Source organism: Sminthopsis crassicaudata, chromosome 3, assembly GCF_048593235.1.
Source record: "Sminthopsis crassicaudata isolate SCR6 chromosome 3, ASM4859323v1, whole genome shotgun sequence".
Lineage (NCBI taxonomy): Eukaryota > Metazoa > Chordata > Mammalia > Dasyuromorphia > Dasyuridae > Sminthopsis > Sminthopsis crassicaudata.
The window spans coordinates 319,773,735-319,788,175 of NC_133619.1; the positions used below are offsets into that span (position 1 = coordinate 319,773,735).

The 14,441-nt window shown below is 32.3% G+C and overlaps 1 protein-coding gene across 4 annotated transcripts in view; it reads left to right on the forward strand.

The window, feature by feature from the left end:
* GRAMD1C (GRAM domain containing 1C) overlaps nucleotides 1-14,441 on the forward strand; it is a 133,787-nt gene that overhangs the window by 114,853 nt on the left and 4,493 nt on the right. For all 4 annotated transcript variants that reach the window (XM_074301225.1, XM_074301226.1, XM_074301227.1 and 1 more), the window contains 5 exons: nucleotides 5,159-5,277; nucleotides 7,640-7,782; nucleotides 8,289-8,392; nucleotides 10,142-10,321; nucleotides 11,449-11,506. In XM_074301225.1, the coding sequence (XP_074157326.1) occupies nucleotides 5,159-5,277; nucleotides 7,640-7,782; nucleotides 8,289-8,392; nucleotides 10,142-10,321; nucleotides 11,449-11,506 (604 nt within the window). The remainder of the gene's footprint in view (nucleotides 1-5,158; nucleotides 5,278-7,639; nucleotides 7,783-8,288; nucleotides 8,393-10,141; nucleotides 10,322-11,448; nucleotides 11,507-14,441) is intronic.

Consider the following 14,441-nt stretch of genomic DNA (forward strand, 5'->3'; position numbering starts at 1 on the left):
CCAAATTAAGGAGAACAAAAAAAAAAAAGGCTTATTTTTTTAAAACTTAGGGGCAAAAGGAAAACCAAAGAGATAATCATGAAGAGATCTTGATCATGATGGAAGAAAAGATGTTATCAGAAGATGATGGAAATAGTGAATTATCCAGCTCTAATTTTGTCTCCATTTTAGCTCCCAAGAATATATATATATATATATATATATATATATATATATATATATATATATATATATATATATATATATTTTAACTTGAAATGATAGGACATGAATGTGTAACAGGGAGTTAAGAGCCAAGATCAATAAAGAGATAGTAGGAGAATATCTCTTTGCTCTCAGTGAGTATAAATCACTGGAGAGGAATAATCTACATCCCATAGCCTTAAATGACGTGGCAGATGTTGATTGCTGTCATTGTCCATGTGGGAGGTATGCCACAGGAAGTGAAAAGTCAAATGTTTATTTTCTAAAGTGGAAAGATAGTGGGATTTTAAATTATCAAAAAAAATGTTTATTGAATATTTTTAGGGGAAATAATGAGTTCTGAAAGCCAGCATGAATTTATCATGCTATTTCCTTTTTCTATAAGATAACTGGCCTCATGGATTGGCATTGAACATTGTTATGTTTATAAATAGGAGAGAGATGCGAGTAACTTAATAGATTGTTTTTGTGGTTCATTTGTTTTTCAACCATGTCCAATTCTTCATAACTCCATTTGGAGGTTTTTGGTTTTTTTTGTTTTTGTTTTTTGGCAGAGGTACTGGAATGTTTTCGTCATTTCCTTCTGCAGTTCATTTTATAAATGAGGAAAGCAAACAGGGTTAAGTTGCTTGTCTAGGGTCACATAGCAAGTAAATTTCTCGAGGTCAGATTTGAACCCAGGAAGATTATTCTCAACACCAGGCTTGGTGTTCTATCCACTGTGCCACCTGGCTGTCCTAAAGATAACATAATTGTCTTTAAATATCTGAAGGGCTGCCCTGTAGAAGTAGGATAAGGTATATTATGCCTGGCATCAGAATGCAAATCAGGAGCAATGGGCAGAAGTGTCAGAGAGACAGATTTTAATATGATGTAAGGAAAAACTATTGGAATTATCCCCAAATGGAATAGTCTCCCTCACTGGGTAGAGAATTTCCTCTCCTTGGAAGTCTTCAAGGAGAATTATTCTGATTGCTTCTCAAGGATGTTGTAGAGGGTTTTGGTGAGGTGTTGGATCAAATGGTCTCTTTTCACTTTGAGATTCTGTGATCTATTCTATTATGCTTATTCTGCAGTTACTCATAGTCATTTATGTCACTTTTTCAATAATTAATAGTTTTGATATGATAGGTTTTTTAAAATTTCTTTTTATTATTATGAGCCAGAGATCAGCAATCATGAACACTTCCAAATACAAAGAACAGAAAAAAATATCAAGCATGAAGTCACAATTCTTTGCTATCCCACAGCTTTTTTAACTTAACAATATATTAAATTTAAGTTATAGTACCCTCTTCATCTGTTTTTGTAATACTTAATTAACAATGTTTTTTTCTTTTTTTGCCATTACTTATAATTATCTTATAGTGATTCTGTTATTTTGCTATTCCCCCATAATAATTTGTTTTCCATCCTCCCGAAATTAAAGCCCTATCTTTAATAAATAAGTAAATTGATGAAAAACAAATTCACAGATTGACTAAATTTGAAAATGTGTGTATTGTTTTGGACTTTTACTCCATCACCTTTCTATTGAAAGGTGGAAAACAATTCATCAGGTATCTTCTGGAGTTGTGATTGGTCATTGCATTGATCAGAGTTCTTATGTCTTTCCAAATTATTTTCCTTCACTATAGTATAGTAGAAGAAATTGTATAATGGATTCTATTTATTTCACACTTCTTTAGGTCATACAGATCCTTCTAGAAATTTTTTTGAATCTATCAAATGCAATAATAGCCCATTATGTTTATGTACCATAATTTATTCAACCATTCTCCAATTCATGAATACCCATTTTGTTTCCATTTCTTTTGCCTCAATGAAAAACTGCTGTTTTTTTTTCTATGAGAGAAACCTTTATTTTAGTCTTCCCAATAATACTTTTTTTATTAAAGCTTTTTATTTAGAAAACATTTTTCAACCTTGACCCTTGCAAAACTTTCTGTTCCAAATTTTCCATTTCTTCCCCCCACTCCCTCACCTAGATGGCAGGTAGTTCAATACATATTAAATATAAAATTGCTGATTTAAATATTTTTGCATGTGTAGGTTTGTTCTTTCTTTGAAGGCTTGTATGTATAGTCTAGGTCTCTATCTAGCAGTGGTATTGCTGGGAAACACTTTAATGAGTTTGGTAACATTCTCAGTTACTTCCTAGAACGGTTGAACCTCTTCAGAGCTCTGCCATTAGTGTGTTTGTCTTCTTACACCCATCTCCCATACCTGTCATTTTTAAATTTTTTCATCTTGGCAATTATCAGAGGTGAGGTACATCTTCAGAGTTGTTCTGATGGGCATTTCTCTTGTTAGTAATTTGGAACTTTTTTCATATGATTACTCACAATTTTTTTTTCTTGACAATTCTCTGTTTATGTTCTTTGGCCATTTATCTGTTGCTTTTATGTATTTATATCAATTCTCTGTACATCTTGAATATCAGAGATACCAGAGTATCAGAATATTGAGATATCAAATTTGTTTCAACATAAGTTCCTAGTTAAGTGTTGCTTTTCTAGTAATTATTTCATTGATTTGTATGTATACCTATGTTTGCAGAAGACTTTTAATTTTTTATAATCAAAATTATTTACTTTATCTCCTGTGATCCTTTCCTCTATTTGGTCAAGAATCTTCTATCTATGATTATAAAAGCTCCTTTCTCCTTCTCTGGCCCTTATATTTATGATATGAGCTTTTGTATGTAGGTCATGTATTTCTTTGAGATATGAAATGTTGGTCTAACTGTAATTTCTGCTCATTTATGTGAACTTATGTTGGCTGCCGTGGTGCATGTGCTACTTTTACCCACTGTTTATAGACACCCAACCAATTTTTTGGCGCTCTTCCTGGATTTGCTGGTGTGACCCATTTTTCAGCCTCAGTTGGCTTTTTGTGCAGTTCTGGACTGGATTACTTATGTTTCTCTTTGCCTTTTTTTTTTTTTTTGTCTTGGCACTATTCAAGACCTTTATCGAATATTTGCTAGGATGTGTGGGAGAGCAGAATTCTTTTATAACTTTTCATGTTGCCAGAAGTTTGTTTGACTTTTTTTGCACATAATATTTCCTGGCATGATGTTAGTTACCTAATAAATTATGAGATTTTTCTAGTATCCAAAAAGTTATTTTCATATCATCTCTTATGTTGAATTATCAAACATTACTACATAGAAAATACTATGACAGGATTACATTTTATACTTGTGATGAAGGAACAGGTTAGAGACAAGGTTTCATCCATTTTGATGTAACTAATTAAACTAGATAGAGAAGTTGATAAACTTATTGGAGTAGCCAACCTTACAGAGTAGATGTTAAAGGCATCAAATGTTTTTGCTTGATCACTTTATACAGAGCATGGTATTGTTCACATATATTTCTTTTATTTGAATTTTGAAAGAAACAAGGGAAGCTAATAGGCACCTAGTCAGTGCAAAGGTAAGTTATATAGTAGATGGAATGTTTGAGTTGCTCTAAGTAGGTCAATATAGTTGGACCTTAGAGTATGTGGAGGGGAGTAAAGTATAAGAGTCCTGGAAAAGTAGGAAGGGACCAGATGATGAAGAACTTTACAAGCCAAATAGAAGAGTTTATATTTGATCCTGAAAGTAGTAGTGTGCTACTGGACCTCATTGGGCAGGGGATGGTGATATAGGCATATGCTTTAGAAAAATTAGCTTGGTATCTGAACAGAGGATGGATTGGAAAAGGGACAGCTTTTAGCAGGAAGACAAGTTAGAGAGTTATTGTATTAGTTAAGGAAAAAGGTGATGATGAGGCCCTGAAGAAGACTGGCAGCTATGTGAGTGGACTGAAGGGAATGCATATAGGAGATATTGAAGAGTGGCAAAAGATGGAATGTGTGCATTGAGTGAGAGTTGAGTAAGAAGAATTGAGGATAACATTGAGATTATTAAGTGGGGTAATTAAAAGAGGATGATGTCCTGGACTGTAACAGGGAACTTCTGTATCATTTGGTTTCCCTGAATTGCTTTTATTTATTATATAGGAGGATAGTATTGGGGGAGACAGAGGAAAGGCTAGGACAAAGATTTTGGCATATGTCTGTTGTATTTAAAAAAAACCTCAAAAGACATCAATAAAACTTTTTGTGTCTAATTTTTTTATTGGTTTAATTTTTTTGGGAGGGGGTTATGTTTTCAGTTTTGAGTTGTCTCCTTCTCTCCTCCTGCTCTACTTCCCAAACCCATGTTGGAGAAGGTCAACATTTGATATTGATATATATGTGGAACCATACAATAAATATTCCACATATTTTCTTTTCTGGAGGTAGATGTCATTTTTCCTTCATAAGTCCTTAGTTAATTTGAATAATCATATTACCCAGAATAAGTCATTCATAGTTACTCTTTGAACAATATCTCTACTTTCTATAACATTTTCTTGTTTTTTCTCATTTCATTTCATTCTTTCATGCAAGGCTTCTCCTATTTTTCTAAAACCAATCTTATAATTTCTTACAGTATAGTAGTATTCTATCACAATCATAAACCACAACTTATTCAGTCATTCCCCAAAGTATAGGCATCCCCTTTATTTTCCAGTTCTTTGCTACCACAAAGAGAACTAATTTGAATATTTTAGAAGATATATCTTCTTTTCCTTTTTCCCTACATACCTTGGGAAACAGATCTATGTTTGCTGGTCAAAAGGTATACTCAATTTTATAACTCTTTAGCCATAATTCTCAATTGTTCTCCAAGGTTTAAATTTTCTTGTTTTTAAAGAAAGTCAGTGAGTCAGTAAACAACAACTTCCTGCTTTGTCCCAGACAATTGTACTTTCATTAAATGCTATGCTTAGAAGCAAATAAGAAGTTAGTAACAACCATTAGAATATTTTTAAATTGTAAAACAATTTTGATTCACTTTTAAAGTTTCATAAATATATATTCCTGAATCAATCTAATTATATATGTTTTCTGAATTTAGATGTAGTTTCTACCCCGTGGAATATTGAAACTGGTGGTGATCAACTACGGACTATGACATACACTATAGTTCTCAACAATCCACTTACTGGAAAGTTCACTTCAGCCACTGAAAAGCAGGTATCATATGGCTTAATAGTCAGTATTTTGAGACAACTGTGGGTGGTAGAGAAGTGATTAGGTATTGTACTGTGACCATGTATGGTAAATCATCAATCTTTGGGACCACTTAACTGTTATATATATTTGCTGTTAGATGCTTTTGCCATCAATAGCTTTCCTTAATCCTTTTCTTTTTTCAATTATGGTAAAAGGATGGTATTAAGAAAAAATGTTTGTCATTTAAAACAAAAGGATTTTAATAATTGCTTGTTAATTAAGATTGAGTATTTAATTTATAGAGTTTCAGACTTCAACTTTACTTTAAAAATTAGACTGCTGCAGTTTGTATCATATTGAAATTATATATAATTCTCAGATAAAAATAAATTTGCTGAAATTAATTTTATAATTCCAGAATATGTCAGGGGTACTCTAGAGATCCTAAGGGATGGTGATAATAGCAATAATAATAATGCTGCTACTCCTTTTCCTCCTCCTCTTACTACTACTACTACTACTAATTATATTTATGTAACTGTAAGATTTCCAAAGCATTTTACAAATGTTATATTATTTGATACAACAATCCTGAGTTGTTGTTCTTCAGTTGTTTCAATCACTCTTGACTCCTCTTCACTCCATTTGGGGTTTTCTTGGCACAGTGGTTTGCAACTTCCTTCTCTAGTTCATTTTACAGGGGAGGAAACTGAGGCAAACAGGGAGAGGTATCTTACCTAGGGTCACACAACTAGGAAGGGGCCTCACAATCCTGAGAGGTGGGTGCTATTATTATCCCCATTTTACAGGTAAGGAAAGTAAGGCAGAAGAGTTTGAGTGACTTGACTAGAGTGACACAACTAGGAAATGTCCTAGGCTGACTTCAAACTCCTCCTCCTGACTCCAGGCCTGGTACTCCAAACTGTCTTTTAAGGATCATAGAATCTTAAAGTTGGAATAAACCTTAGAGGTTACCCATTCCAACCACTACCTGAAGTAGTAGCAGCTTCTAAAGGAGTCAAAAAAGAGAGTATTGAAAGTGGCATAGAGGGGGCTTTCAAGGAACCAATTAGACAAATGCCTACAATAACCAGGATGAAGGGAGTTAACTTCTCAATATTCGTTCTGTGTCCTTAAAAAATGTACTTTCACTGTGGCCAGCAAGTGAGCCAGAGGCTTTCTAGTGGTACGAGTATACTTTGAACTCTCTATGCAGAATTAACTGTATAATGTGTATATTATTTTCAAATACACAGAAGAGAATTTTCCAAATTCAAATTAATTTCTGCCATCCTGTCATTAGTTTTATTTTTCAGCAATTTTTTTTATTAAGTGACTTATGTGCTAGGCATTATGGATACAGTGAAAAACAACATGGATTTTGCCCTCAAATTTTTACAGTCTAGTCTTGGGATATAAGATGTGCACAGAAAACTCTAATACAAGTTAGAATCTGATATATGCATTGGGAAGTCATGCATGTTTTGATAATCTCATCTTTCTGGGTTTTTTTTTTTCATTGTTAACTATGGGATGTGGGAAGGGGAGCATTGGTCAGTGTAGAAGAGGTATGTTTAAGCCTAGGAGAGCTTGTCAAGCAATTCTTAAATTAAGAGTTTTGAAAACCTACACTTGCCAGGTTGAAGCCTACTTAGGGGGAAAATATTTTTTCTTTTCTTTATTTCAGTCATCAGAAGGTTAAATTTTGAAAGTAGAGTGTTTGTTTTCTTAAATTGATTTTTTTTTTTTACTGTCATTGAAACATCTGAGATCAGTCATTTATGTGAAATATAATTACAATTCAAACTTATTACTTTGTAATGGGAGGTAGATATTATTGGTATCATGGTATTCTTTACAATCAAGGAAACTGCTCCAGAGTTAAAGTAACTTGCTCATAGTTACACAGTTAATGCAAAGTGAGAACCAGGTTTTGAAAACAGTTATTCCCTACTTCAAGGCCAGTTCTCTGTTTGACTTACTATATTGTAACAGTTATATCATGAAAACACAATAAGATGTTTCATGAGAAGTCAAGGCAAGTTATTTAGATAGGTCTTATTTTAGGAAATAAATCTTCCTATTTGGAGAAAAATTTGAATAAGATTTTTCTAACTGTAAATAGTCAATGCCTTGTTGCCTTTTTCTGAAAATGGGTTATATAATAGATATTCTGTAATTCATGAGACCTGGAAAATGTCTTTTTCAATCTTAATATTATGAGTATCTTTCTCAAAAGCTAATGTGGAATCCTTTGCCAGCACTTGACAAATGATTGTTGGAACTAAGAATTTGAGTATGAGTATTTGCTCAAAAGTAGTACTAAAGGATATATAGGAATATAGACAAAGTCCACTAATTTTATCTTGCTTTATTTTTATAGACATTATATAAAGAAAGTCAGGAAGCACGATTTTACTTGGTAGATTCAGAAGTTCTGACACATGATGTTCCCTACCATGATTATTTCTACACTTTGAACAGATACTGTATCACTCGTTCTTCAAAACAGAAATGCAGGCTACGGTAAGCCACAGCTGGGAAAAACTGAAAAATATTAGTGCATTATCCACAGAGGACTAGGCCTTCGTGTGCTTTGCCCTATCATGCCTAATTACTGAATCTATTTTCAACTAATTTATTTCCATTAAGCTTTCTTTAAAAGCTTCTGAGAAATTTGTGCTTGATTTTTGTTTGTTTCGATGTATTTTTTAGCTTATGAAAAGGGCTAGTGAGATTGAGGAAGCAGTATAACTAGAAAAAGAAAATTGGTAAAAACAATTTTGTATGTTTTTGAAAGTGATAACTCTTTGTCATTGGGTTTTCTTCATCTCAGCGATTCTCTTTGAAGGTCTACAATATGTATCTATAATGTAATAATTATTATATATAATTATAATGTATCTATAATATGAGAATTCAAGGCACTTTTTAATAATAACGCTTATTTGTTAATAGTTATTATTTATAAATGATCATAACCCTCTCTATTAGTCATTTAATTATGTTTTTATTCCCTTATTCCATATTAGAGTTTCTTCAGAGTTGAAATATAGAAAACAGCCATGGGGCCTTATAAAGACTTTAATTGAAAAGAACTCTTGGAGCTCCTTGGAAGATTATTTCAAACAACTTGGTTTGTATATAAATTTGATTTATTTAGTTTCTAAAAATAGTATTTATTGTTTATATTATAATCACAGATTTTCTCACTGAGGTGTGGTTTTCAGGGTGGAATATAAGATTTAGTGGGAATGGCTCTCATTGGAATGCTGACATCTGTCACTGGTGCCCCACATATTTTAGGTCCCTAAGGAAGAGTGGCATTCTTCAAATTCTGTTGAATCACTTACCAATACTAATTGTACATGTGGATATAGATCAGAGGACTGATGTGTTTGTGATGTTTACATGCTTTAAGTTCTCCTTTAAATATATTAGGAGAGGGGGCAGCTAGGTGGTGCAGTGGATAGAGCACCAACCCTGAAGTCAGGAGGACCTGAGTTCAAATCTGATCTCAGACACTTAACACTTCCTAGCTATGTGACTCTGGGCAAGTCACTTAACCCCAACTGCCTCATCAAAAAAAAAAAAAAAAAAAAAAAAAAAAAAAAAATAATAATAATAATAATAATATATATATTAGGAGATAATTCATTTAATTTTGATGATCACTCAATTGAGGATTATTTAAAAGTTTAATATCTAACTTGAGTGTTATTTAGGTTCAGTTAACCTTTTGACATTTCAATAAGCAAAGCACTGTATTAGGTGATTTATAAAAACCAATATATCACCTGGCCTTAAAGAGCTTATATTCTAATAGAGTAAGGAGGAAGGAATATGTTTTATACAAAAGATAGAGTGTGATAAAAGCAAAGAAGAGAACCAAATACTAACAAAATTTGAGGTGATAAAGAACACTTTTAATTGAGGGAATTAGGGAACGATAATGGTGGAGTGGCCTAAGAATTGAGTTTTTAAGGAAGGAGAAGTTAGAGGAGGAAAAAGGAATGCATTTCAGAAATGTGGGATTGTCTATAAATGCTTAGAAGTAAGAGATAGTAGATTAAGTCTGAGGGGAATGGCTCTTATTCTTATACAAACTTAGTTCATTTTGGAAATGATACCTTTATCAGAGAAATTTACAGGAAAGATTTTTCCAAAATTTCTTGCTTTTCTTTTAATTTTAGCTGCATTGGTTTTAAATAATCCACTTTACTTTTTGTGGACCTCCTTATCTCTTCTTTGGTCTTAGATCTGGCAAATAACTTTTTCTCTACTCTACTAATTTGCTTATATCATCTTTTATTTCTAAATCCATACCCATCTTAAACTTATGTTGGTATATGGTGTGATATGTGGGTCTATGCTTAGTTTCTGTCAAGATTACTTTACATATTTCTGAACAGTTTTTGTCAAATAGAGTTTGTCTCAATATCTGAGTAGTAAAATATTTGCAATCTAATCAAGTGCCATTACTTGAGAAAATTTTCTTTTCACCCAGGATAAGTGGACAGTCTATAATTTCCATGGCTAACTTATAGCTACCTTAATTTAATATAGCATATGGTAAATATTTACTAGAGATCCTCATTATTTATTGATATAGATTATTCTTGCTAGAAAGATGAAGGCTCATTGTGGAATCATTGTATTCATACATCTTTTTATGTAAAGGAAAGATTTAATCCATTACGTGGGTTTGAATATGAGGAAAAGTTTAAGGAAGTTGACATAGATGACTTAATATGCTCTGTTTTGTACATTAAGAAAGGACTTTTCTTTTTTTTTTCAAGTCCCATCTCTTGAGTCCTAGAGTAGTCCTATATACTTCTATGTGCAAATAAAAGGAAAAAACCCTAGGCTCTTTCTCTCCTTTCAGAATCAGATCTGTTAATGGAAGAATCTATGCTAAAACAGCCTATTGAAGATACTGGAAAACCCAGTGGCTTAAGGAGGAGAAGACGGACATGCAATCGAAATATGGCAGAAATGCTTCCTAAACATTCTTCTCCACGCCCTTCAGGGACCATAAGCCTGGACTCCAAAGGAGACATTAAAGGTAGGTATTCCCTGGTCAGAAATCTTGTGTTTTGTTATACAAGGCAAAAGGAACTTTTTGAATATGAGAGAAAAAACTAGACTATGAGTGGAAGGTGTAAATTCTACCTTCTCTGTTATTCTCTGGCCTTCAAAAAGTCATTTAATGTCTTTGTTCTTAGATTTCTTCATTTATTAAATATGTTTTTGTGTGATTTTACAAGGATTCACTTATTATATAATGGTAATAAAACTCTGGGAGTTCCTTATAAATAGCTCTTGTACAATGAAGTGCAGTTTAACCCTAGCAATAGATATTGTGGAGGGGGGAGTTATACTTTTATTCCTATTTTTAAAATGAGAGTGCAGCTGGGAGTTATGGTGGATAGAGCAACATATCTGGAGTAGAGTGGATTTTTTGAGTTTAAATCTGACCTCAGACACTTACTAGTTGTGTGACTTTGGGCATATCATTTAACTCTGCTTCCAAAAACCAAAATCAACCCTCCTGTCCTCCCTCTGCCCCCCACCCCACAGAAAAAAAATTACTGGCCCTGAGCAACTTTAGAAAATACAAATTTCTCTTTTAAGTTTCACCTTTCTTTGTTTGGACCTTGTCCTCTTGATATTACCCCATCCTTACTATTCTGGAAACCTACTCCCCCGTTTTCAAAACTTACTGTTAGTTTGAATGATTTTGTCAGTTATCTAATCTTACCATTCTTGGGGGTGTTATTTGCATTTTAATAAAAGATTAAAAAAAAAAAAACTTAAGCCAAAGGAATGAATCTTATTATGGCATTTGGAAGTTCCATCATCACATTACTGCAGGTGGAAGAGATATGAAGGGAAAAGGGAAAGAAGTAAAAACTAAGGCTTTTCCAGAATTCCTAGGAAGCCTTAATATGTAGGCAGTGTCTACATATTATGTATATAAATATATGAATAGCTTGCATAAATTATATTAGATATTATGATATAATTAGATAACATAACACAAGATAACATAACATTTGTCATTTTAATGGTATTTAGGCCATAGGTATTTTAGCTAATTGCTTATTTGAATATATATTATATATTATAAGACAGTAAATTTACAGAACTGATGTTGAGTTTTTCTAATGTGATCTTTTCTATGATCTGTAGGAAGAAAAAGAGACTATGAAAGCCGTAACATTGCCATTATTGTGATGATGAGTGTTTTGTAAGTATTGATTGCTTGATCACAGATTAGATAATCATCTACTTCATGCAAAGTACATTCCTAAATGGAATCCTTTCAGGAGAAGACTTAAAACTGATTTGGGAGGTTATATCTACAAAATGAAATCACCTGACTTCCATCACTCCTACTTCTATCATTAATTTTAACCAGCTTTTAGACATTGCAGGAAATGCTGTTTTAGAAATCTGGTAGTAATGCCACAAGCATTTCCTTAGAGACAGTAATAAAAAGCTCCCTGTGCTTTAAAGGAGTTTTGTATATATAGGCTGGTGGATTAGTGATAATCCCATTTATACCTTTTCACACTCTGTTGCCTAGGCAGTCAGGCTAGATCCGGACATTCTACAAGAATTACTCAATCAGGTTCTATTTAACAATTTCTATGGCTTCATTTGTAAGAAGCATTAAGTGTGAGGTAGGCAATATTTTTGTCCTTTTTTTTTTTTTTTTTTTTTTAGCATAGGCTAAGGAAAAGTAAATGTGCTATCAAAGCATCTTAGATATGCATGCATGTTTGTGTGTGTGTGTGCATGTAACATAGTCTGGAATTAAGTGTTCTTCCATCTGGAAGTCAGTATTTATAGGATGGATACCTTTGTCTAAATGAAATTAACTATAAATTATGTGACAATCAAAACTTATTTCACATGAAAAGTTATAAGATAAATATGTCACTTTTATTTATCATCCCTAACCTGGCATAGAGGCTTGTGAAGTGACTTGTTACTGTTTACTGAATTAAGTAGTAGGTTTCACAATTTAAAAGGCCTTTGAAGAGATTAGATGATAATATCATAAATAAAGGATTAAAAAGTAGGATTGATGAAGAAAGATAAATAAAAGATGAGTTATTATTAGATATGCTTATTTTTTTGTGTTATATAGAAGTTGGTAGTACCCTATTTGCCATTTTAATCAAAAACTAAAAGAAAATGTGATTAAATTGCATCAGATTTAAATTTAGGTTATATATTTTTCAAACCTACAATGTACAATCTCCTTATTGTAGAGTTGTTAAATAATAAAAATGAATTAGTTGCTTAAACTTATAAAAAAATCTTAGGAAAAGAATAGATTAATATAGTTGGAATTGATAAAAATCTATCTAGAGTCAAGGAATCAGGTTAAGTATATTCCTAAATTTATTTATACTTTATATTTTTACAAACACTCTGTTTCTCTCTCTCTCTCTTTTTCTCTCTCTCTCTCTTTCTCTCTTTCTCTCTCTCTCTCTCTCTCTCTCTCTCTCTCTCTCTCTCTCTCTTTCTCTCACACATACACACACACACACACTCATACAGAATGGTTATATGTAACATGAAGGAATTTTTTTTTCTTTTTCTCAGTGGTATTTAATTTTTTCCCATATATATGTAAAAATAATTTTCAACATCATTTTTGTAAAAGTTTGTGTTTCAAATATTTCTTCCTCCATTCCTAACCACCCCTCCAAGGCAGCGAACAGTTTGATACAGATTAGATATGTGTTATTCTTTTAAACATATTAAAATATTTGCCATATTATGCAAGAAAAATTAGACCAAAAGGGAAAAAAATAAGCTTGAGAAAGAAAAAAACAAAAAAGATGAAAATACCATGCTTTGATATACATTCATTCTCCATTGTTCTCTCTCTTGAATGTGATTGGCATTTTCCATCTCAAGGCTCTTGAAATTGCCTTGAATCACTTCATTATTGAGAAGAACCAAGTCCATCACAGTTGGTCATCACATAATGTTGTTACTGTATATAATGTTCTCAGTATCAGTTCATGTAGGTCTTTCTAGGCTTTTCTGAAATCGGCCTGCTCATCATTTCTCATAGAACAATAATATGGTTCATAAACCACAGAATTTAATAGCATCCCAGATTCATCACTGTTAACTTAAGATCATATTATTAGACTATAAGTGTGGTGCCAGAAAGTTTAGAGATGAGGAAATTAGACTCAGAAAAATTAAGTATAGGCAATTAATAAATCTTCCCTGACCCTTTCATATACTGTGGAAATTGTTTCTTCTAATATATCTCTGAAGATTCACTTAGGTCATTTGTCTGTTTTTCCATACAAGTAGAATTCATAAATCATTTGGAACATAAAGGACCTTTGGGGTTCAACTAATCTAGATTTCTCATTTTACAGATTTGGAAACTTAGGCCTAGAGAGGTTGTTATTTATTCGTTGTTAAATTACACTAGGATTGGGATTTGAATTCATGTCTTTTTCAAAATTCAGTGCTTTTCTCAGCCATATGGCCACAGAGTATATAAAAACAAAACCTACTGCAATCTTTTGTTTTTGAACTTTTTTCTTTTTTTTTTTTTTTGGAGTTTGGATTCCTTAGTAAATAGATATTGACTATATTGAATTCATTTTCACAATTTTGAATAATTAGTACATTTGTGATCTGTTGAATCTCTTTGATATTTCAGCCCAAATGGTTGTTGCTAGGTGGTCTTATTCTAGATCTTTTTTTGAGTAAAGAATGTTTACATTCTTTACAAAGTTACTACAAATGTAAAAAGGAGGAAACAAATGGGAGAAAAAGAGCTTTTAGAAATGTATGTAGAAATGTAATACTAAATATATTTTGTATGTATTTTTTAATGAGGTTAACATTCATTTGAAAGGTTGTTATAGAAACCGACATTATGAGGTTGTTTTAGCATACAAAATTTTAGATATGATGATACCATGACTATGTATTTGGGATCATGCAGGCTGGACAAAAATTCTGTGTGTGATTTAATTTTTCTACTTAAATCTTGGTTTTCACAGGGATACTGAAACCATATTCCTATTCTAAATGATTGTTTCTTGGTTACCCATTTGAAGCTAGTCTTTCCTTGATCTTGATTTGGTTTGAGTATAGTTATCCAATTAAATTGCTTATGATCTGGGTCCCTATGTTAT